The sequence below is a fragment of the Lissotriton vulgaris genome, chromosome 6, assembly GCF_964263255.1.
Source record: "Lissotriton vulgaris chromosome 6, aLisVul1.2, whole genome shotgun sequence".
Classification (NCBI taxonomy): domain Eukaryota; kingdom Metazoa; phylum Chordata; class Amphibia; order Caudata; family Salamandridae; genus Lissotriton; species Lissotriton vulgaris.
Window position 1 is genome coordinate 1,075,186,955 of NC_141694.1, and position 26,632 is coordinate 1,075,213,586.

Consider the following 26,632-nt stretch of genomic DNA (forward strand, 5'->3'; position numbering starts at 1 on the left):
TTCAGTTTATGTATAAGGCTCAGTGGTCATATATGGTGCCAAATTGCATTGTGTTCCGCTGCTGGTCCTTTAAACCCAACTGTGCCGCCCAGCCCACCCGATCTGATAATCTTTACAAAACTAGGATAAAAAAAATCCTTCATTCTTGAATCCATATGAAAACTTGCCTATACATTACGCAATCTGCATCCTGCAAGTGACTTCAGACTTGACAGATGATTTTTGTTTGCATAACTTTAACAACTGTAGGTTGTCACTGGACTTGCAGTTGGCATGCCCGAAGTTTGCGGGTCATTTTTGTCTGCAGTAATATAACCACCTGTTCATCATCAGAGGAACCAAGTTCCCTCTGTATTCGGGAATAAAGTGTGGTTTAACTTGCAGCATTTTGATCTAAAGACCCATTTTGGGCATTATGGGAAATATAACCACCCCAGTGAACGAACCTTTTGGCCCTGATGTCACAATCCTCTCAAAGCAGAATAGAATTGGAAATAAGATAGAAGTGGGGGACACTTCAGATACAATTCGTATCCTCTCCTGGAATACTGCAGGCCTCAAAAAACACCTGGTAATTCCAGAATGGAATGATTTTATTGAGAAACATGAGGTCTGCATGTTCCAGGAGACCTGGAGTATGACACCCCTGTACAAATCAGGTTACTCTACTTTCTTCGCTCCTGCTGTTAGCCAAGGTAGGGGCCGCCCATCAGGGGGCCTTCTAATATGGGTCAAAGTAACAATGAACTTGGATATCACCTGCCATAATACAAATTTAAGAAGATATCCTGCATCTATCTTTAAGGGTCCGCTGAAGGGCAACAGAGTAGATCTGTTTAACGTCTATGCCAGAGGAGCGCCAGCTTGCAAAAAATCAGAAACAGTATCTCTATTGGAAACGGCTCTAGAGGTTACCCCCCCCCAAGATCTAATATCATATTGGGAGGAGACCTCAATTGCACGTATGAACCTCTAACGAAGGATGACCTACTAGGGGTCACTGAGGAGGACATTAAACAGTCTATCCCCCCACTGAATCTAAAACCTATTAAGAGATGGTCGGTTAGAGCATTGCAGATCAATGCTCTGACATTGGAATATAATTTGCGTGCTTTAAATGGTAGAACAGCTTCAGACCCTAACGGGGCCATGACCTTTAATAGCCCCAATGGCCAATCCCGTATTGACTACATCCTCCTGGATACAAGATTATGGGGGAATGTTGTCGACATGGATGTTAAATAGATGCCGGACAGCGATCATAATCCACTCTCCGCTGAAATCAGATGGGACTTAAAAAAGAAAACTCTTAATAACCGCCTATACACCAAAGAAGTAGTTCCATCTAATTGCAATAGAAGGTTAAAATGGCACAAGGTGGCATCCCATGAGAAAACTCTGGATAGTATAGGCCTTTTAGTGGCATCTAAGGGATTGGAATTTAGTAAGCTGAACATCTTGCAGAGTGATGTCCTTAGTCCAGACCTGGGCAATATTTACAGTGATTTTATAGAAAGGTTGGGCTCTTATTTTAAAATTATAGGACCAAACAAGCGGAAACACACTACTCCTAAAAATGGCAACCCTTGGTTTTCAGTAGACTGTAGGAAAAAGAGGAAAGCCATCTCACTAGCGATTCGAAAAAAGGACCCAGCAGCTTTAAGGGTAGCTAGGAAAGATTATAAAAAAACTGTAGAATTGTCAAAAAGAACATGGGAGGAAGACCACTGGCAGGAACTTAGGAGGGACGCCTCCATAAAGGCTCAACTCTTTTTTGGGATCTAATAAATAAATCATCAAGAAGGGGAGGGGATTCTGTTTTACACCATATAACCGAACAGCAATGGTACTCCCACTTCCTGAAACTCTACTCCTGCGAGGTTGACTCCGTACAACTGCTAGACCCACACCTAGACTCTGAGCCAACCACCTTGAATATCAAACCAGTAGATCCCTTCACCTTTCTCGAGGTCCAAGCAGCTATCAAAAATATTTCCCCAGGGAAGGCTGCTGGCCCGGATGGCTTGCCTGGAGATCTTCTATTACATGATCTGACCCTATGGGCCAATCTTATTTTTCCACTAATGAATCTTCTGACTCAGGGCTACCCAGTCCCTGAGTCGTGGAAAGGGGCAGAAGTGGTTACGATATATAAAAAAGGGGGTTTAGAGAGGACCCTGCCAATTATAGACCAATCAGTCTGATTGATGTAATTCAGAAGGTGGTTGGCAGGGTCCTCATATCTAGAACTGTGACTTGGCTGGAGGAGGGTGACATTTTAATACACCTACAAGCAGGTTTTAGGAAAAAGGTCGGTACGATAGACCAAGTCTTCCGATTCACTGCGATTTATTGGAAGACTGTTTCTGTCGGTAAAGGGTCATTATATCTGGCGTTTATAGACCTGAAAACCGCCTTCGACCTATTCCCACGCACCAAACTATGGCAGGTACTTCATGACATGGGTTACCCAGGCTACCTCCTTGAGCTAGTTAAAAGACTGCATGAAGGCACGTATGCAAGGATTCGATGGGGGAGTGAGGGCCAACTAACTGATAAAATACCAGTGGACAGGGGGGTCCGTCAGGGTTGCGCGATGGCTCCCACTTTGTTCTCCCTCTTTATAAATGGGGTGGCAGATCATTTGAGGGAGGACCCTGCGGATGCTCCAACCCTGGCAGGTGAAAAAATACCGACCCTCCTTTTTGCGGACGACACTCTCCTCATGTCCAAAACCCCCTCTGGTCTCCAAAAACTTTTGACCAAGTTTGACATCTTCTGCGAGGAACGTGGGTTAACAATTAACACCACAAAAACTAAACTAATGGTTCTGTCCCAAACTAAGAGACCAAGGAAGATCAATGTTGCGCTTAATGGATGTTCACTGGAGGAGGTTGATGCATTTGATTATCTGGGAGTAAGGGTGAACCGGAGAATGAAGTGGGACTCCCATCTAGCAAAAATGCACTTGAATTTGAAAAGGGCTACGGGAGCCATTGCTAGAGAACACCGAGCCTCTGCAAGCAGGCCCATTGCCCCTGTCCTTGCCATCTATGAGGGGAAAGCATTGGCTGCAACAATATATGGGTCAGAACTATGGGGCTTCGACAACATAACAGAACTAACGAAAACTGAAAATAAGTTCTTGAGAGACCTGGTGGGCCTCCCAGTCTCTACCCCCTTGAAACCACTGCTTCAAGACATGGGCCGCCGTGCAATTAAAGACATTGTAACCCTTCGACCGTTATTATATTGGGTGCGACTAAGAAGGACACCGGAATTGGTACACTATGCTGCATCTCTGGACGAACTTATTACGCTGAACAAGATGACTAAGATTGCATGGTTGGACAACCTAAGGGACTTGATCGCCAAATTGGGGCTAAGCGATACATGGTTGTCCCAATCGCCACCCCCGAAAGAAACAATTAAAAAAATATACTGGGAATGGGTCCAAGCCAAGGAGCTTGAAAAATCAAACTGGGGGATTTTAACCGATCAATTCCTAGAGTACAAGCCGGTGAAGAAGTTTGAACCCTTTCTCGATGTTATTAAAGCACCTAGAGACAGAACCTTGTTTTTAAAGTTTAGATATGGAACACTTCCCTTGAACACTTTTACCAGGCGCTGGAACTCATCTATGTCCAACCATTCTAGCTGTCCTGGATGTCCAAACCCTAATGAGTCCCTAGCACACTTTTTATTTGCCTGTAGAGGATACAGTGGACCCAGGAGAAGGTGGTTAAAGCCAGTATGCAGAGAACTGGGAGTCAGGCACCATGCGATGCCACTCCGCATACTGGTAACAGACACAACATCCTTGATGATTTTTTGAGGAGTTGCCAAATTCCTGGGAAAGGCCTGGCAGATACGTTCTAGACTGATAACATCGAGAACGGGGTAGGAAACTGTGTATAATAAAGCATTAGGCCATCCCCCGGTTGTCTGTTTTAGGACTTTTTCTAATCTAGTCTCTAACTTCCTGTGTCTCCACTTGTTTCTGAAAAGATCTTACCTTTTTTAAAGTTGTTATTCCTTTTTTTAACAATGAATTGTATGTACTTTTATGATAAAGTTTGTTTTTATCGAAATAAAGTATTACAACATATTTTCACTTACTTTGTTGCAGAGATGCCTGCAGCTAGAACCGTACAATGAAGTATGCCAATATATGAAAGGACTCAGTCACGCATCTATGGGCCAGTATTATGAAGGAATACGGTCGCAGACTAAAGTTATGTTAAATGACCCTCTCCCTGGTCAGAAAGCCAGCCCAGAATTTTTAAAAGTGAAATATCTAAGAGGTAAGTTGTAGCAAACATCAAACTTTCATTATTTGTTTGCTTCAAACTTTTACATAGTGTTTGTTCTCTTTTTTGGTGCGCTGCCAGACATTAAATTAGTTATTTACCCTGAGTCTATCATAGTATGAACTCTGGCTTTTCCCCCATTACTATCCTTTTTTCAGTGGGAAGAGTTGCACAAAATGCACTGTTTAAAAATTGATTCTGCCTAGCAATGAAGCGTTGATTTCTAAATCCATGTGTTTATTACCATGTACTTGTTGTGTTTTAAATGTACCTAGTATTTAGTCACTAAATTTGTTATTACTCCATTGGCACAAAGTTAAGTAATTTTAGCTATACCTGTTTTACTGCACGTGTAGAGGACCTAGCTTGTGTTATTTAGGTTACACAGAGCAATATGCTTTCCACAAAGGCTTATGGCACACTTATTATGAAAAATTAATTCAATTAGTATTTCTCTTCAGTCAAGCCACCATTGAGATTGGTGGAGGACACTGAACGCCATTGAGATTGGTGAAGGATACTGAAAGACATAAAATTCTAGTGATGTCCATGCAGACTACCACACAAAACTATGTATTCCATTAAAGATTAGAAGGTAACCATGTGTTAAAAATTAAAAGCATGTGGAAAGATGAATTATCAGAGGTTAGAGAGGAATGGTTAGACCTAACACCAAATATGAGGTGTTCATCCCAGGATATTAATTTTCACAGCTATATCAATAGTCTTTTTTACAGATATATTGTACCCTTCCAAATCTTTCAGGTAGGTGTTGGGCAAGATGATGTATGGTGTGGAAAGGCAATTGGGTTATGAAGTATGTCCTCTAGAGTTATGATCAGTTGCCTCACGCATGTATCAACAGAAGCAGTTAACTGGCTTCGATGAATTAGTCACAGAGGCACGTGGAGTAGGATATACAGTATTAAAGGAATAGCCTTTTAATTTAGGAGGCTTATTGGTTTGGCATTTCAGGGCAGTGTGTCTAAGAGCTGGGTGGTAGTCAGGCAAAAGTGTGTGCAGGAAACATGAGTGCACAATCGTATTGATGCAGCTTACTGTGGCAAAAGTCCTGGGTTTTGCTTGTGAGGTTTGTGTTCTGTACGTTCTGTTTCTGTAGGAGGTTCATATTTGACTTTAGAGACTGGTTGAGATGGTGATTGAACTGTGCATTGGTGCCATGAAGCAGTTCTAATAAACCGGTACCATCCCAGGTCAGTACTAGGACCTTGACCTAAGTTCTAAGACCTTCTACTTTGGCAAAGGTTTTCAAATATTGCCTGCCCCTCTACTTTCCTTGCAGCTGGAGGAAAAAAAGATGATTCATAGAATAGGAGCAGCAGGGATAGCTTTGTGGGATGCTTGACAGGCAGTTGCAACTCCTGAAGGCGGAGAAAGCAATGGAGTGTGAATGTGCAGGAAGAGCGAAGACATAAGACAAAGAGTGTGGGGACATGTGTGTATGTACATTGCTCAAATCCCCATGCAGCAACATTTTGTTCTAGACTTCAACTTTCTGTAATAAAGCACAAATTGGGTTACTGTACACACCTGGAAATAGTGAAAGGGCTAGCTGGTGTTATGGTTCCGAGTGCCAGTATGTGGATCAGCTGGCACGCCTGTTAACCCCTTCAGCGCGGCGCGAATTTTCGCGCTGTGCTGAAGGTTCTAATGAGCCTATCGGCTCATGACGGAACGGTTCCGTCATGAGCACAGCTCAACCGACGCTCATGACGGAACCGTTCCGTCATGAGCATGGAAGGGGTTAAAAGGGTACATTGTTATTGCAATTTCAGGTGCTGAAAGCGTGCTGACTAGAAGTACTACACTGTAAGTCTTACATGTTCATTTGTCTTTTTATTTTATTTTAATCCAAAGCCAGTTTTCTTTACAACTTATCACAGATAAACCCAGGCCTCTCCCTTAAGATTATCAGCTTGCTTAACAGGTTCTCCACTATCTGCACAAACAAATACTTTAACACAGCTAGCAAAGAAACCTAAAAAATTACAGTTTAAAAATGTATTGGACTACGCTCCTATAGCAAGAGGCAATATATATCCACTCCAATCCTGCTTCTCAACATTCATGAAACAGGCACCGACACGCTGGGTGAGAGTGCTTAAAGTTTTATTGTACAGAAGGCCCCTGATGTGTTTCGGTGGAGTTTGGTGCCATTAAGGGATTTGTTTATATTGTCGCGGCAACCATGTCATAGACATGGAAACAAAGAAAATGCTTTAAAACTTAGGATTGTTGCTCGCACAAAACAATAAATAAACCAAACAAGAATAGAGGTGAGATAAATTACATAATTCACACTTGCATTATTAACTGTGCAATGAATATATTATCAGCAAGGTACTCTAAGGAGTGGCATTTACTAAGTATACCTTGTAGTTAGGATACATCATAATTCATCATCTTTGAGTAACAAAGCACACATAAATACCTTTCTCTTCTCTTAGCAGAAAAAGTGCAAGTTCAGTAGATGGGCAAATTGTGCTAGTGTATGTAGAGAGGAAGGAAAGCAAAGGGGAGGGGGGACGGGGTGCACGGGGTTGAGGGGGTGGGGGTTGTAGGGGAGGGAGGTATTTTAGGGGGGGTTGGGCAGGGTTCAGCCCAAGTGGGCTATATACACATAAATGCTACCCGTACCCTGATTTTACACTAAGGTGAATATTATGTGTTACTGATTCTGTACTCAAGAAATCACTCTCCCTAAAATGGATATCAGATCTTGTTCATATGTTCAAACCACTGCACATATATGTTATTGCAATCTACTGAAAATTAAAATTCATATCGTATTACTACATTATATGGACATAGTGTCTGATATAGATTCACACACAAAATAATTCATAGTACCGGAGATTCAAACACAAATTCAATAGATTTGGCCATGACACTAAATTGATTAAAACTACACATACGGTACACCTTTCTTAGTTGCTGACAAGCGTTAAGAGTACTTTTAAATGCACATTTAGATCTTCATCTGAATTTAAACCATGCAGAAGTTTACTGTTTAGCATTAGTATTTAACATGATTCGAATCTCCTAAGTTATAACTCCCGATTACCTCTCCTGGGATATCTAGGGATTGCGTGTATTACAAAGTAGACCAATTCATTGGCATTGTCCTTGTGATGCTCGTGAATATGCCTTACCTCAGGATAGCTCTTATCATCCTTAGCTATGACACTGAGATGTTGTAATATTCCCACATGGACCATATGAATGGCGCTCCCTACATAGAGTTTAGGGCATGTACACTGTAACACATAGACCACAAACTCACTTCTACAGATAAATACCCCACGTATAATTATAGGTGTTTTACCTAGGTGTGTATGGATGGTCATAGAATTGCATCCAAATATACAGGCTTTGCATCTTTGGAAACCCCAACAGCCTCTCAATCAATCAGCTTCCGTTTTGCTTTGGGGGCAAATCTGCACTAGTTCGTGGCACATAGATTTTTCCAGGCTAAATGATATTAAAAGAGTTCGGGGTATGTTTTGTCCAATAATTAGATCACTTTTGATCAATCTCTAGTGTCTGTGCAGAATGCTTCTAAGTTTCTTATGATAGGCTGAGTGGCCTGTGATTAAGTGTGTGTGTGTGTGTGTGTATGTATGTGTATATATATTGTAGTGTAGTTCCTATATTCCCAATAGGCTCTGCGCATTGGAATAACATAAACAACAGTGTAGACGTAGGATTGAGGTCATCTAGGTCTCTACTGACTATGTTAGACTTAATTAGTTTTGCCAGCTAGCTCAGAGGTCACTAGAAACTTTCTCGAATGTTCAGGAAAGGGTTAACCGTCCTGATTTAGACAAGAAGGGATTAGTTTCTGACAACCGCATAAACATGACAACTTTGCTCCCTCAAAATAAAGAGTGTATCTCTAGAGTCGTGCGAAAACAATAGACCGCTATTTCTCTCAGTCAATTGTGCATGCTTAATTTCACCAGTATGCAGAGAAATAGAGACACAGGCGTTTTCAATAAAAGGTGTTATTTTATTGAGCAGTCTTCTTTCTCATGCAAGAGAAATGAATTGCCACAATTGCAATACTTATTATGAAGTAAAGTGCGTACAGTAAAAGTAGTATTATGAAATAATACTGTAAAAGCATTAATATGGTTTCTTAGCCATATGATACTTTAAAATGGATAAACTATATACATACATAAAAACATTGACTAACGAACTCAACTGATGCTTCTAAGATACGCCTACCCCAGTGTACCTGACCTAAGCCTAATACGTGGGATGGAGTAAGTAAGTTGCAGTTTGAAGTTAAGTTAGGTTTTTGCCAAGTATCGGAATCAAGAATTCTCTCTAAGGTTTTAATCAGCTCTGTACCTTGGTTATAGAATGAAGGAGGTCTTGTATCTCGCTTCTCAGGACTCCCAGCAACATGCGAGGGTGACTTGGGAACACCAGAGCTGGATTTTCTCGGCTGGAGAAAAAGACAGCGTCTCTCTCAGTGCGTCGAAGGGAGGGGCGTTTTCCTTTGGCTCTGGCAACAGCTGGGCTCTCGGACAAGTAGAACGTCGCTCTGCTTCCCACCACCGTGTGTTTGCTTAAGGCAACATTGGTACATTTATATCTGAAAGGTGCTGGGTTTGACGTAAGGTTGGACATAAGACGTCACTAAGAACTAACAGTTCTTTCTCGACTCCAGGAGTTCTTGTGCAAATCAAACGCAGGGGGAATTCCCGGGCTCCTGGAGGCTTGGTTTGTTTAAAGAACGCATTGTGCTTTCTAGGAGTCTATGGGAGTAGCCTTGCCGTGCTTTGGACTGCATGGGCTATTACTAAATATGGATATGATTCTTATGCCTTTATAAGGATACTATTTATTATAACCACATAAGGGCATGAATCAGGAATATCGAATTAGGGTCCTAGATAGAAATACAATATATTATATATATTAAACCCATGGAAGTTTCCCCACTCAATCAAAACGACTTACTAGCCCTGAGAACCCAATCTGACCTGGGGAAAAGCCTTAGAGATAGCTCAATTTCCAACATAAATGAAATGCGTGACCTATCAATCTGTCAACAAGAGGAATAAATACACAACGAGGTGGAGAAAGTCGATTAAAATCCTGGTCCAAATTCTGCCCGCAGCTACCACCCGGGAACAAAGTTGACCTGTTTCACGAAATTGTGGTAGAAGAGATGAACCAGCTTTCCATGAAGAAGGGATATAAAAAACAGTCCTGGAACCTCACACGCAAGGAGCAACACGGACTGAAGGACCTGAGGGATAATCCAAAAATTATCATAAAGGCCGCCGACAAAGGCGGGAAGATCGTCATACAGGACCGAGAACAATTCATTTCCAAGGCATACAGACAACTGAGGAATCAGGAACACTACCAGAAACTAGAGAAGAATCCCATGGACCGATGGACTACAGAATATCACTCGCAATTACTGGCCTGGAAAGAAAAGGGACTGATTAACTTTGAGGAATTTATGTATCTGAAGGTGGATAAGCCAATAACATCAACCATCTACTTTCTACTGAAAGTGCACAAATCACTCCTTAACCCACCAGGCAGGCCGATAGTCAACTCCATGGGATCACTACTGGAAAAAAACTCACACTTTATTGATGTGTTCCTGGTTAAATATGTATTGTCACTCCTCTCATACCTCAGGGACACGACAGCATTCCTGAACAGATTGCAGAATAGTGATTGGAACAATGAACAAACAATGGTCACAATTGATGTGACATCATTGTATACATCAATACTCCATAAGGATGGCCTCACATCAGTCAGTCAGTTTTTGAAAAACAGATCCTTGAGCTTCCTGGAGCATTCAGGGATGATCCTGGACATGTTGAGTCATTGCTTAACCCACAATGTTTTCTTATTCAATGGGGAGTTATTCCTCCAAAAGCAAGGTACAGCAATGGGGACGTCATTTGCATCAACCTATGCAAATGTATTTATGGCAGTCTGGGAAGAAGGTATCTTACAGAGCAAATTCAAGCTGAACATCAAATCATGGATGAGATGCATCGATGACTTGTTTTTAATCTGGGAAGGAGATTGTGCGAGTCTTGAAGAATTCCTCCAAAGTCTTAATCAGAATGACTATAATTTGTCATTTACTTCTAACTACAGCAAGACAAAAGTGATCTACTTGGATGTGGAAGTCTTTGTACAAAACCAAAAACTCTGCACGAGAATCCACATGAAACCGACTGCTACAAACGGTATCTTGCACGCAAATAGTGGACATCCGCAACATCTTAAATGGAGCAACCCGTACGGAGAGATGCTCCGTACCAAGAGGAACTGCTCGGAACCTGATGACATCAAAATAAATCTAGAAGAAACAAGTACTAGGTTCTTGGCAAGAGGTTATCCCGTTGATGTGGTCGAAGATGCTAAAAATAGAGTAATGGAGAAACCAAGATCTGAACTACTTTGCGAGCAAGAAGAGTCAGAAAATGAAGACAGCACTCGGATCATCTTGGACTTTAATGTGGAAAATAGGTACGTATGAAAAATCATTAAGAAGCACTGGAAGATCTTACTACTCGATGAATCCTTAAAGAAAAATCTACCATCGACTCCAATGATAACATATAGAAAAACTGCCTCATTAGGAGACCTATTGACATACAGCCATTTGGATCCAAACAAAAAGGAAGAAAAGGGCACATGGCTAACAACCCCTTGATTTTGGAAATGTTCCAAGTGTAAGGTTGTGAATTTGGTCATAACACAAAAACATATCAGCTATTGAATGGTAAGAGAGAAGTGATCACGGCTCACATCACGTGTGAATCGAAATACGTAGTATACGTATTAGAATGTCCTTGTAAGAAAATGTACGTAGGGAGTACGATCAACAAACTCAAACTAAGGATCCTAGAACACCTTCGAGCTATAAAGAACATGGATTTAGCGTACCCCATGGCCAAACATTTCTCAGAGGAACATCAGGGTAATACCCAAGGACTGAGATACTTCGGTGCCAAAATGATAAAACAGAACGAAAGAGGGGGAGATAGAACCCTCGACTTAAGAAGAGCAGAGTCAAAACTTATCTTGGCACTAGGAACAGAAAAAACGTTTGGCCATAATATGGATGCTGAATTGTATGTTGATCTGTAAAAATCCATGTGATGATTGCTCAGGTTGAATTGCCCCAAGGAACATAAACATTCACAATAACATACTTTTGAATCTCAAATGAAAGAGCCAAGAGAACTTACGAACTATACAAGTCTATCAAAAGACCTAAGGAGAGAGTTGGGGACTAACAGAGCAAAAGAAGATGTTAACAATTGCAAAACCACTCACCGCTGTGCAGTTAAATAAGGAAAACAGCAGGACTCATAAAAAGATTATTGGAAAGAGCAGAACAATCATCCTGGAAGATGTCTCATGACATACAAATTCTTCGCCAAGAAACGCTTTTTTAACTAGCCAAGGACACATGTTGTTTTAGAAATATGCGACAATTTGCACAACAATACTGCACAACGCACTGGTCACTTTACCCTTCACGAGGACTAAGAACCACTGGGTCAATGATCTACATCTGGAAGATGCTCATGTATCATGCACGTGTCAGTACCATATCAGGAGAGGAAGAGCGAATCCACCCATGACAATCATAATTAATCAGAGACAGTTTTTTTAAATCTGAAAATTGCACATGTACTTGCACAATGCACTAGACACTTTAATATCTCTGGCTCAAAGGAAGGGATAGAGATGCTGCTAAAAGACCCCACCATACCTCAAGCACTTTGACAATAGATTGCACATAATACAATTATTTGCACAATGCACATGTCACCTTAAAAACTCCAGAGAACGTGAAGGGATATGGAATATGAAAATTTCTTAGCATACATTTATTATTTTAAAACTTATATATTTGATCTCATTGGCTAGTAAAAGAGAGAAGACCTACTAGGGCCTGCTGTTCTAAGAAAACCGCTTCATAGAGAGAAAAAATATATTGGCAATATATCAAGAGTCTTGCTGCTTAGATATGACTAAGGAGGAGATTCCTCTTATCTCAGGAAAAGCCTGGATGCACTATGCTTGTGAAAAGAATGCACTTTACAGTCAGAAGTGTGAATTCAGTCTGTCTTAAACGTTTTCAGACTCACTATACTACTCTCTTACCTTTACACCTTACCTGCTCATTTTTACTTTTTATTTTTCCCCACATTCCCTCTCCTTAACTATCATTGTCTATTTTATAATAGTGGATTGACCAAAAATCGTATTAAGTTCCGAAAATGTCATGTTTGAGTACTTTATTGTTTAGAACATTCAAGATAATACTAAGAAATGGAAACTAAAAAATATTGAAACTGTAAAAATGCACTTTAAAAAATCAAAAAAGGAAAAAAACTAGAAAAAAATGTAAAGGAAAAATGGTGACTACTCCCCGCCAGCAACATTGATGTGGGTCAATGGTCTAGTCTATTTTTTAACTAACACAAATGAGGGATTTATGCACTCAGTCACTTTAAATAGACTGTTTAGACGGTGGGACTCTATGGTCCTGTTGAAGGCAATAGCCGAAACGCGTCGACCGTCCTTTTTGTTTTTTCACATGGTATTAATGAAATAAATCACTTGAAGGAAATACGTTGTGGAGTCTATCTGTGCCGTGGATACCTTAGTGAAAATCTTACTGAGTTGCTTCTGAAGAGATATATATATACATTCTATTTGCAATAACTTTGAGGCCGTTTGAAGAATCTTCGCAAATTTTTCAAAATTCGTGGGGCTCTCCGGTCTGCTCCTATCCTGAAAGTTTGGGGGTGATTCGTCAAGCGGGGCCGAGAAAAAAGGGGGGTCCCAAGGCGTGTTTTCTCTATGCAATTTCCCGTAGGAATCTTTAGTCGCAGCTACAGCCCGAACTGATTAACGGAATTACACCAAATTTGGCAAAGAGGTAGTCCTTGGATCAGACTCATGCTTTTTTGTTAAATGGTGTAAATCTGTTCAGTAGTTTTTTCGATATTAAATGAAAAAAATATATCTGGGCGGAGCCTAGTGGCACATCTCATCTTGAGATCCGATTGTCTGTCAGCACTTCATCCAAGAAGTGTTGGCAGCCATCTTGGGACCAATATACATGATATCACCTCATTAAAAAGCACTGCAGTTAATAGAAGGTTTTAAGACTTTAGTTACATTATAAATCATGTTTTGATGGTACCATACTCATTTTAGGAATTGTGGTGTGTTCTAAGGTGTTTTTACCATGTGAAAAAGCCTTCTGCTGGGATATCATGAATCATGTTTGAGAGAAAACTATTTTCTCATGCTTTTACCACAGAGGTTTGGAAGGTGATCTATAAGCTAAACTGAGAGCATATTTTCTGTAAATTCACATAATCTTTCTCAGTTATGTGAGAATGAAGTCTTACATTCTCAGTAAAACATGTACATCCAACAAGGGCAGGGACTGTCAGTTGATTCCTTTGTGTTCTAGTTTCCCCAGAGTGTTCTAAAGAACAACTAGATGCTAACAGCCTTACATATGACAAAAGTATATCACACCTGAAGCCATCTTGATTGGAATAAAGTGGTAACTCTTAAAACATTTAATTTGCAAAGGAACAAAATGAGGGGCTTCATTTTGCCATAAAAATTATGATTAGTGATGCAGAAAGAGAAATTATGGCACATTTTGAGTGACTTCTCAAATCCTCTTCTATTTCATTGAAAAAAAAATTCTGACATGCAGACTGAATCATGCACTTTGAATACCAGCAGCAGACTTCCCTGGTGAGCAGTAGCTTTACTACTGTGATCTAATGAGCAACTAGAGTGCTAACATTCTGAATGTATGGCAAATGTGTTACACATCTGAATGCCTTCTTGATAAAACCAAAGTAAAAAACAAAGTATTTCCTACTGAGGAGACTGCAGTAAATGAGGAAATTAGGAAACTTCATAACAAATAAGTCTCCCAGACGTGGGTCCTGTGCTCTCCATGCCACTGGAGTCAAGTGTTGCGTACCGTAATGCGCATGTGTTGCGAATGCACGGGAGCCGGAGTCGCGGACTGGTGGCATACCAATCGCGCACATCACGTAATATTAAATGTATATGATGTAACTGAAAAACATGCAGCCGTCGCACACCGTACGCGGATCCTTAACGACTTTTCAAAAATGGCGGCTAGAATGCGCGACTCAGAAAAAAATTTGGATTTTTTTTAAAAAGTCATAATATAAATATATTAAAAGAAAAGAATAAAACAAAAAAATTAAACAATATTTTAGTTTGATTTAAAAAAAAGGGTTTTTTGCAATTTTTAGAAAAATACATAATGTTATTTAATGAATGAAATATTTATAAATAAACAGTTAAACTGTAGAAAATCAGTACAAAAAAAGGTATAATTACTATTACACTTAAAAATTAGCATTTAAAAAACCTTTGACATTCACTGAAAAAACCATAGGTTTCAGAGAGGTTATAGTTAGAAATTTGCATTTAAAAAAGCTTTGAAATTCAATGAAAAAACCATAGGTTTCCGAGACGTTATAGTTAGAAATCAGCATTTAAAAAACCTTAGAAATTCACAGAAAAAAACATAGGTTTCAGGGGTGTTCTAGTTATCTGGACATTTCACTCATACAAAACCATAGACATTCCTCTGTTATAGTTAGTTCTGCTAACTATAACTCTCGCGCCCTCAATGCACTGCTGATGATGTCACATATTACATAATTCATGACATGGTCAGTGACATCACTAATGACATCTCAAATTACATCACTGATGACATCACTGATGACATCATCCACGTGACAATCTGATACACCTCATCATACACTAGTATAACCTTTCATCACTCACTGTAAAATACAGAGTACCATATTTGAAACCATTAACACACCAATATCAGTTACTACATACCCACTCACTGATTCCTAAGTCTACACACACACACACAACTACCCATTCAACAACAGAATCACTTATACATGCAGTCACTAATTAATAGAACACTATCAAATGCACTTCTACACATATATAGATATTGACACATCAGCAGTCATCCTAGTCAGTTATGCAGTCATCCTTCTCACTCATGAAAAAATTAATCACACTTACATTTACTCACTTACACAATTATACACAGAACACCTCATTTATTAGAACACATAGTAACTCATAGTTAATATGTAAAAAACTCACACCATTTCAATTATACACTCATTCATATAGTTACTTTCACAATCACTGACTCTTACATATACTTATTTATATACACTAACTCTCACATACAATGCCTTTTATTTTTATACTTTGTTGAAGATGTACAACTAAAACATATATTCGCTCACCAACACACACATAAATACACTCAGTCACCCAAACAACTGTTTCCAGATGCACTCGTAAACCTATACACCTAGTCAATCAACCATTCACACATCTATGCAGAGTTACACATGCCCCATCCAACCACACACAAACTCAGTGTCCCATACAAATACTCACCCAACTAATCAATAACTAATATAAACACTGATGTAGTTAGTGATCAACTGATGCAGCATGTTATACAACAACAGAGACAGTGATATACACATTCACATTGTTTAGTTACTAATCCATGTATTAAGTGAGACACTTTTAATTACTCACTTAAACAGACAGCTACTAAATCCTCCATCCAAAGCATTATATATCCACTCAATCTTCAATACAGATTGGTATATATATAATACATATTTACATTTCAAACTAAACCACATTCACTGGATGATGTCATCAGGGATGTCATTTGAGATGTCATCAGGGATGTCACTGACCATGTCATGAATGATATAATATGTGACATCCTCAGCAGTGCATGCAGGTGCGCGAGTTATAGTGATCAGAACTAACTATAACGGAGGAATTTCTATGGTTTTGTACTTGTGAAATGTCCAGCTAACTATAACACCCCTGAAACCTATGGTTTTCTCTGTGAAAAAATATATATATATGTGCAGGAAAGTCCCTCCTCAGAAGAAGAAAGACACAGCAGCCTAGAGGGGCCGTATAAGGAGGGGCTTTATTAAAACAATGGCAGTCTGGTGGCGGCGAATGCATTTCAGCACATTTGCCTTCCTCAGCGCCTAGCACCTGACAGAATGTCTCGAAAAGCCTGCCTGCCGCTTGTTGATAATGGCGCCACTCCGCACCTCCCCCATGCGATTACGCTCACCTGTTGCGGTACTGTAAACATCTGCGCACCACAACCCCCAGAATGCAACATGATCACACAATCTAGGTCGGTGTAAATGGGGAAGGGTCCAAATGGTGTAGTAGATCGGAGGCGAGGAAAAAGCAGCAGGGTTGGGTAGGCTGATTCGGGTTGTTCTGTTGAAACAAAGTCACTCCTTGGGCCCCCTCAAACTGTCAGTCCTTCAAGCAGGGCAAAAAATAGAGCAGGGGCTTGGTGCCCAAAGAGAGGTATGCAACCTCAACCACTCCAATCACCATGCGAGAGGGACGGGTTCCGAACGAATCCATAACTGGAAACAAAAGCAAAAGCAGTGAAGCTGGCCAGTAACGTCCAGACCCAAACTGCGACAGGGACTTGCTGTAATGCGCCTCTGGCTGTGCGCAGGAAAATGTGCAGGCAAGTCCCTCCTCAGAAGAAGAAAGACACAGCAGCCCAGAGGGGACGTATAAGGAGGGGCTTTATTAAAACAATGGCAGTCTGGTGGCGGCGAATGCATTTCGGCACATTTGCCTTCCTCAGCGCCCAGCACCTGACAGAATGTCTCGAAAAGCCTGCCTGCCGCTTGTTGATAATGGCGCCACTCCGCTCCTCCCCCATGCGATTACGCTCACCTGTTGCGGTGCTGTAAACATCTGCACACCACAACCCCCAGAATGCAACATGATCACACAATCCAGGTCGGTGTAAATGGGGAAGGGTCCAAATGGTGAAGTAGATCGGAGGCGAAGAAAAAGCAGCAGGGTTGGGTAGGCTGATTCGGGTTGTTCCGTTGAAACAAAGTCACTCCTTGGGCCCCCTCAAACTGTCAGTCCTTCAAGCAGGGCAAAAAATAGAGCAGGGGCTTGGTGCCCAAAGAGAGGTATGCAACCTCAACCACTCCAATCACCATGCGAGAGGGACGGGTTCCGGACGAATCCATAACTGGAAACAAAAGCAAAAGCCGTGAAGCTGGCCAGTAACGTCCAGACCCAAACTATATATTCCTTGTACTTGTCCCACCGTTCCACGAATTCTTTTGGAAGAGACAAAGTGAACCCAAAGATAGTGCTTATTTAGAGTTTGTTTGCCCAGCACCGCCACCATTACGCGTTTCGGTCCTCGTGGGACCTTGATCACATGACACGCTACATGGAACAGGCCACCCATTTAAAGTGACAGGGCAACTTTACAATGCATAACCATGGAAAACAGACTGCATTCAATACTTTGCTCAATGTTGTAAAATACATGTTGAGGATGTGCAAATAACGCCAATAATTCAGTGCAAATTTACAGTTATCAATGAATAATATTAATAAATATCCCCTACAAACTAGACCATTAGTTTTTAGTCTAATTCCAAGATTTAAACACGACCCAATAAAATCTGTGTTAAACATCCGAGGATAAAACCAACTGTACATCATTATAAATAATGAGATTAAAATGTAAATACAATTGTTAATAAAATCACAACATATTCAAATTATTGCAGAAAAGAATGATAAATGTTTAGGATTAAAATACTTCCTATTTACATTTCATTCAATATAGCAGCATGTAATTGCAATAAATTGCGCAATCTCCAAATGTATGTAAACAATAGCAATGATAATTGAACGCCAAGATACAGCCCTAGTGGGCAACTTGATGTTAAAAAAAATCCATGATTAAAGTGCATATGTGCTATAAAGTGTCTTCCTACCATAAACCAAAACTGTGCATAAATGATAATTAACTAAAATAAAATGCATATCCATTTTCTGCAGCGACAAAGATACTAATAAACAGATACTTGGCGAAGATAAATATCTAAAAAACAAACTTCTTATACTTTTCATAAGTATGTATAAAAATCTTCGCTGGAATTCAATCCATTTGGAGTTTTAGTATCCATTCCTAAAATATATTTTGTTTCCAGTTTTCTCAGTTTCATGTCACAATCAATACCACGTCTCAATGGGGGGATACAGTCAACTACAAAATAGCGCAATTCATTGGATCTCTTGGCATGTACTGCATCGAAATGACGGGCAACTGGATAAGACTCATCTCCGTTGTTAATTGCGCATATGTGCTGGAGTATCCGCTTGTGGACCTGTAACCTGGTACTTCCCACATACCGCAGGCCACAGGGACACTCCAGCACATACACTGCAAACTCCGTCTTACAGGTCAATTTCTTTTCAATCTTAGTAGGCCTGTTTTTAAATGGTGTGTGAAATTCTGTCTTATTCACACCATGCTTACATGCTTTGCAGGATGCACATTTGATGAAACCCTTACTGCCCATAAGCCATGAGGTAGTTGTATTAACCTCTGGACTACTAGAAACCAGTGTATTGCTCATAGAGCTGGCCTTTCTAAAAGTTAGGTTTGGAGAGCAGGTAAGTCTCTCTCCCAGTACAGGGTCATTCCTTATGAGAGCCCAATTTTTATTGATGATCTTTCTGATAGCATGTTGTTGATTACTATATGTTAAAATGAGTCTCAAAGGCTGCTCAATAATGGGGATGTTATTGTCCGTGATCCTGCTAACCAATGCCTGAGCTCTACCCTGCTCATTTGCCGTAATCATAGCTTTGTCAATTACACAGGGACTGTACCCTCTAGCAATAAATCTGGAACGACATTCAGATTGGGCCTTAATACAGTCATTGTCTAGGCTACCCACTCTTCTAATTCGCAGCATCTCCCCATAGGGGAAAAAAGACAGAGGTCTTGCTGATGTGGCTAGTAAATTTCAAATTTAAGTTGTTGACGTTCAAATGTTCAATGTATTCACGGGCCTCACCTTCAGTTCCTTGCCATATGATTAACAAATCATCTATGTACCTGTACCACTGAATTATATGATTATTCATGACTTCATTACGGACGTGAGGACCTGTTCCTCCCACAGCCCCATATGCAAACAAGCATAGCTAGGGAAGAAAAAGGCCCCCATCGCCACGCCCCTGATTTGTTGGTACACCTGCTTCAAAAACAAAAAATTATTATTCTGTAGGCACATAGTGATAATGGCCATCAACATTTTGTTATGCTCAATATAACACATGGCACGTCTCTTTAAAACATGTTACACTGCTTTTAATCCATCTCTATGATGGATACTGGTGTATAATGAAGAGACGTCCAGCGAGATGAGCATAAAATCTTCCTGCCAAACCACACTCTCTAGTTTACGCAGCAAATCCCCTGTATCCAAAACAAAGAAAGGCAAAGATCGCACATGTTCCTGAAGGAAATAGTCAACGTATTTGCTCTCATTTTCCATTATGCTTCCACAAGCTGAAATTATGGGCCTACCCAGCGGGTTTTCCATGTTCTTATGAATTTTGGGTATAAAATACACCACAGGCATCACCGGGTGGTCGTTTTTCAGAAAGCGGAACTCATCAATAAACAGAAGACCAGTACTTTTCCACGCTATCAGGCTGGAGTAAAAATGTTCCCAAGATTTACTGTCACCATGTCACTCCGCCTGTAGCACTCTTTGTCATTCAGTTGGCTGGTAGCTTCCATCATGTACATACTTCGAGGCCACAAGACGATGTTGCCACCCTTATTGGATTGACGTACAATTACATTGATGTTAAGACGTCGTTTTTTCATCAATTTGTAATAAGCATCATCCTTGGCGGTCGCCAGTAGGTAGTTATAGTTAGGACCTAGTTTCTATAGGAAATCCACAACATTCTATTTGGAATAACTTTGGCGCTGGTGGACGAATCTTCGCGAAATTCTCCAAGAAAATGGCCTGCTCTGCTCCTTCCCTGAAAGTTTGGGGTGATTCGTCAAGTGGGGGCCGAGAAAGAATGGGGTCCCAAAACGTTTTTTCCCCATGCAATTTTCCACAGGACGTTTAGCCAGGGCTACAGCCCAAACGGCTGAACGGAATTACACCAAATTTGGCAAAAAGGTAGAGTTCGGTTCGCAGATTGTGCTTTTTGTTAAATGGTGTAAATCCATTCAGTAGTAAAATCATAGTGATATCTAGAGATGAAGTACCGTACTCTGTACTGTACTCTGTACCTTCCCGAGCACAAGCTGCATGGTCATTGGCTGTCAACTGTCTGTCAACACTCCAAACCAGGAAGTGTTGGCAGCCATCTTGTGCCTCTGTAGAACCGAGGCACAAGAAAGCAGTGAAACAAACATGCAAAACACGCAAAGGGGGCAGGTTAGAAACACCCTGATCCCCTAGGCCTGCTCAGGGGGTCCCACAAGGACAAAAAATATATAGATATATATATATATATATTATTATTTTTTAAATCACGGGGTGCTCTGTACTGTACTCTGTACTGTACTCTGTACCTTCAGGAGCGCATACTGGAGGTTCCTGGTGGGCTAGTTGGCCCCCAGGGACCTCTAGTATGCAAGAGGAATTAGTCCCCCCTCTGCAAACGCGCCAGGGGGCTGCGTTGCAGAGAGGTGTAAAAAGGGGAGTGGCCTTATTACACCTCTGAGCAATGCAGCCCCCTGGCGCATACTGGAGGTTCCTGGTGGGCTAGTTGGCCCCCAGGGACCCCCATTATGCAAGGGGAATTAGTTCCCCCGCTGCAAACGCGCCAGGGGGCTGCGTTGCAGAGAGGTGAAGGGGCATGGCCTCATTACACCTCTCTGCAACGTGGCCCCCTGGCGCATACTGGAGGTTCCTGGTGGGCTAGTTGGCCCCCAGGGACCCCCAGTATGCAAGGGGACTTAATCCCCCAAATTAGAACACGCTACAGGGCGCGTTTGCACAGTGGTGAAGGTAGGGGGTGATGCTTGAGGTGATGTGAGTGCAAACATGCCCTGTGGCGCGTTTTTAGTTGGGGAATTAATTCCTCTTTAATCCAGAGGTCCCCTAGGGGCCAACTAGTCCACCAGGTATCTCCAGTAAGCGTCACGGAGCTGTGTTGCAGAGTGTTGTGAAAAGGGGGCGTGCCCTCTGAACACCTCTCTGCAACACAGCTGCCTGGCGCATACTGGAGGTACCTGGTGGGCTAGTTGTCTCACAGTGGACCTCAGGATTGAAGAGGAATTAATTCCCCAACTAAAAACGCGCCACAGGGCGTGTTTGCACACGTTACCTCAGGCCCGCCCCCTTCCTTCACTATTGAGCAAAATATTCTTGTAAAATCAGCCGAACTACGAATTCTGATTTACTCACCTGTTATCACAAGAAACGTCAGTGCTGTATCTTTGAGTGCACTACTGATCCTGAAAAGTAATTCTAACCATACTTACAGTAACTTGAATTTCCTTCCATAGGCTAACATTGACTGGTTTCACTTGGAAATTTTGGAGTGTGGAGTTTTGGAACTTAAACAAATTCCTCAAAAATCAGTCGAACTACGAATTCCAATGTACTCACCTGTTATCAGGAGATACCTCAGTACTGCATCTTTCAGCTCACTACTATTCCGGAAAAGTAAATTTAACTGTACGTACCAGTAACTTGAATTTCCTTCCATAGGATATAATTGCCTGCTACATAACATATATATAAATTAAAAAAATATTAAATTAATTTTTTTTTTACAATTTTAATATTTTTAGAAACTTTTTTTCAATTTATATTAAAAATATGTAATGTAATTTAAAAAATAAAATATCTAAAAATAAATACTTTAAAACAATCTAGTAAATTAGTATAAAAAAATATAACAATTAATACATTTAAAAATGATCATTTACAAAACCTTTGAAATTCACAGAAAGGTTTCAGCCACGTTATAGTTAGAAATTAGCATTTAAAAAACCTTGCAATTTCACTGAAAAAAACATAGGTTTCACACATGTTATAGTTAGCTGGACATTTCACTAATACAAAACCATTGAAATTCCCCCGTTATAGTTAGTTCAGCTAACTATAACTTGCGCGCCCGCAATGCACTGCTGATGACGTCACATATTACATCACTCATGACATGGTCAGTGACATCACTCATGGCATCACTGATGACATCTCAAATGACATCACTGATGACATCATCCAGTGAATGTGTGTCTTTCTGAAAAATAAATATTTTTTATATATGTATATCTAAAGGTTGATGGAAGAATAAATGGGTAAATAAGTGTCTAAATGTATTTTTTTGTAAAATTGATTGTATAACTGACTTAAGTATATCTTAGTGAATACATGTATTAGCGAGTAATGTTTAAATACGTAAATATCTGTATCAGTGTCTCACTTTGTGTATAAGTGGCTGCATGGGTTAGTGAGTAGCTACATGAGTGTCACTGATGACATCTCAAATGACATCTCAAATGACATCACTGATGGCATCATCCAGTGAATGTGGTTTAGTTTGAAATTTAAATATGTATTATGTATGTGTATATATATATATATATATATATATATATATATATATATACTAATCTGTAGTGAAGATTGAGTGGATATATAACGGTCTGGATGGAGGGTTTAGTAGCTGCCTGACTGTGTATGTGTATAATTAAAAGTGTCTCACTTAATACATGGATTAGTAACTAAACTATGTGAATGTATGCATCACTGTCTCTGCTGTTGTATAACATGCTGCATCAGTTGGTCACTAACTACATGAGTTTGTATATTAGTTATTGATTAGTTCGGTGAGTATTTGTATGGGACACTGAGTTTGTGTGTGGTTGGATGGGGTGTGTGTAACTCTATGCATAGATGTGTGAATGGTTGATAGACTAGGTTATATGTTTAAGAGTGCATGTGGAAACAGTTGTTTGGGTGACTGAGTGTATTTATTTGTGTGTTGGTGAGCAAATATAAATTTTAGTTGTATATCTTCAACAAAGTAAAAAATAAACAGCATTGTATGTGAGAGTTGGTGTATATAAATAAGTATCTGTAAGTCAGTGATTGTGAGAGGAACTATATGCATGAGTGTATAATTGTAATTGTGATTTTTTTAACATATTAACTATGAGTTACTATGTGTTTGAATAAATGAGGTGTTGTGTGTATAATTGTGTAAGTGAGTAAATGTAAGTCTGATTAATTTTTTTCATGAGTTAGTAGGATGACTGTATGACTGACTAAGATGACTGCTGATGTGTCAATGTCTATATATGTGTATAAGTGCATTTGATAGTGTTCTATTAATTAGTGACTGCATGTATAAGGGATTCTGTTGTTGAATGGGTAGTTGTGTGTGTAGACTTAGGAATCAGTGAGTGGGTATGTAGTAACTGGTAATGGTGTGTCAGTGGTTTCAAATATGGTACTCTGTATTTTACAGTGAGTGATGAAAGGTTATACTAGTGTATGATGAGGTGTATCAGATTGTCACGTGCATTATGTCATCTGTGATGTCATTTGAGATGTCATCAGTGATGTCACTGACCATTCCATGAATTATGTAATACGTCACATCATCATCAGTGCGTGTCCTGAGGAACAGCGTGTCCTGAGGAACATGGCGGAGGGCTGACGCCGTCCGTGGGAGCTCCGATCCGGCCGAGTGACTCCCCCGCTGGGATGCAGCAAAATTGATGCTTTTTTACAGTGAGCTGATGCTTACGATCTCCCCCCACAGTGTGTGATCTCCTTTTTATAAAACTTTTTTCCTTTTTCCGTTTTTTCGCTTCTCCCCATTCCCTTCGCTTCCTTTCTTTACTACTTCGGCACGGAGCGGTGTGATGTGAGCCCCGCCCGCCTGCCGGCCTGTCTGCCTAACTGTTTGTTTGCCTGCCTGCCTGCAAGATTGAGACTGGCGTTAGGACCGCGGGCAGGAGAAACTTAATGTCTGTTGCAGCTGTCGGAGGGCCTGCGGAACCGGCAGTGAGAGCATCGGAAAGCAGCAGCAGTTGCGGGGTCGACACCGACAGCATCATAATCAGGGCACAAAAGCAGGAGCGGGAGCGAGCGAACTGGGCCTATGGTCGCGCAAAACTTTGGTACAGGGTAAGGCTGGTGCTCGCCAGAGTCAGCCATCGTGCCCCTACAGGTAACAACGGTAACAACGTAATAAGGTCAGTCAAGGGGGGCAGTAGTGGCGTGCTTGAACCCCCAGGGGTAGTGTATACGAAAATGCTTTCTCCCCAGGGCATTTTGACTTTGGGCTCTACTTAAACGAGGCGGGTATTAGAACCCCCCCACGCTGTAATAGCTGTAACAGATCCTGCCTCCCGGCAGCTGGCATTAAGGAGGGTGATGAGCTCTGACAGTCCTCAATCCATTAGCACACAACCCTCAGCGCAACCCAGAGTGTCAGGTGCTCCCCCTCCAACGTCAGCGATAAGCAGCAAGGTAGGGACAACAGTACTCCCAGCCTCCATAGCTCCCACAGTCTTGACCACCAGAAATAGATACCAGCTAAGGTCCAATTCGGAGCTGCAAAAATCAGGTCTTTTTGGGGCTGGCGCCTTAGAGGAATCAGGGATTGTTGCGTCCTTACCCAAGGGGCGAAGGAGGGAGAAGAAGAAGAATTCGAAGACTGGGATTGGGGAGCCTAAGCGCAGAGTACAAAAGAGTTTGCCCCTTCAAGGTAAACCGACCCCCTCACTGATATCCTACTTCAAAATCATGGAGCAAGCCATGGATTCTAAGGGAGGCAAATCGCTCACTCCTCCTCCCCCCCACCCCCCCCCCCCCACCCCCTATATTATCTAAGGGCACTATACCTGATCCAGAAATACTGGCTATATCATCGAAGGGTCCTTCTCCTGCCTTGCAAATTCCGGCTCCTATTATAGTCTCGCGTCCCTAAAGAACAGATACACTGTCTTGGACTGCGATATGGAAACAAGAGAGGTGCCCTCTGTAGACAAGGGTGGTCCCACAGGCTATAGAAGACGGCTCGGCTGGGCCTGGGCTTTCCCAATTAGAGTCCCTTCTACATGCTATGAGGGAGGATTTACTATCCAAGTTTGATATATCTGATGCCAATACATGAACAATGCACAAACTTGGAGGCCAAATTGGACGACTTATCTAAGCGGACCTCCGCTCTGGAAGCAGAGGTGTCCCTCCTTACAGGTGCTTCCCTACGTCACGACAGAGACCTAGAGGCCCTCAGAACCCAAAACAAAACCCTCCAAATGGATATTGAGAGACTTGAGATACATTCCAGAAGGAATAATTTGAAATTTCTTAAGATTCCTGAGGGGGTCGAGAATGGAGATGTTAAACTATTCATATGTAAAATCCTTAGAGAGGGGATTCTAAAGGACAGACCAGACATAGATCTGGAGGCTGAAATCCAAAGAGCCCATAGGGACCCTTTCAGGCTACACAAAGAAAGAAAAGCACCTAGGAAGATCTTGGTGAACTTTCTCACATACACAGTAAAGGAGTTAATTCTTGGTAGAGCGCTCTCAGACACAACTCTCCAGGTAGATTCCATCAAATATTTAATTCGGTCTGACGTAGGGAAGGCCACCGCACAAAGACAGTGGGAGTTGGGAAATAGAAACCCCGACCTGAGAAGGTTAGGAGCTCAGGTCCAAATGAAATTCCCGGCATTCCTGAAAGTAGTCTGGAGGAACAAAACCCATAATTTCCTATCCCCCCATGAAGTTGACTCTTTTATCACTTTAACCCCTTCACTGCGGGGCTCATTTCCCCGCGGTGCGGGTGGGAGGGGGGCCGCGCACGGCGCCGCTGTGCTCATGACGAGCCCAGGCTCGTCATGCAGCACGGTGCTCGTGTGCTCATGACGAGCCTGGGCTCGTCATGAACCCGCCCGCGCAATGGAACGCTCAGCACAGCGGGGGAATTAGCCCCGCGTGTGAGCGTTCCACGGCTCATGACGAGCCCAGGCTCGCCATGAGCACACAAGCACCGTGCTGCATGACGAGCCTGGGCTCGTCATGAGCACTGAAGGGGTTAATGAAAGAGAGCCCTCAGTAGGATCTCTGTACGGAAAATAGATGAAAGACAAAGAGAGGGGAAAGGTAGTAGGGAGATCTGGGGGGTCAATGATAGTATGTCTTAAAGGGAAAAAAAGAAAAAAAAAACACTTTTCACTGAGTTGAAAACAAAACTATCTATATCACTCTATTTTCATTGTTTGACGAGTTAGGTGGGACAGATCTCTGAAATAGAAGGAAGACACTGTTTTTTTTTTCCCCCACTTAGTTC

General features: G+C 41.4%; 1 protein-coding gene across 2 annotated transcripts in view; it reads left to right on the plus strand.

Annotated features, from left to right (window-relative positions):
• Positions 1-26,632, plus strand: part of TTC13 (tetratricopeptide repeat domain 13) — a 1,386,998-nt gene that overhangs the window by 411,374 nt on the left and 948,992 nt on the right. For both annotated transcript variants that reach the window (XM_086927141.1, XM_086927142.1), the window contains exon 11: positions 4,130-4,304. In XM_086927141.1, the coding sequence (XP_086783267.1) occupies positions 4,130-4,304 (175 nt within the window). The remainder of the gene's footprint in view (positions 1-4,129; positions 4,305-26,632) is intronic.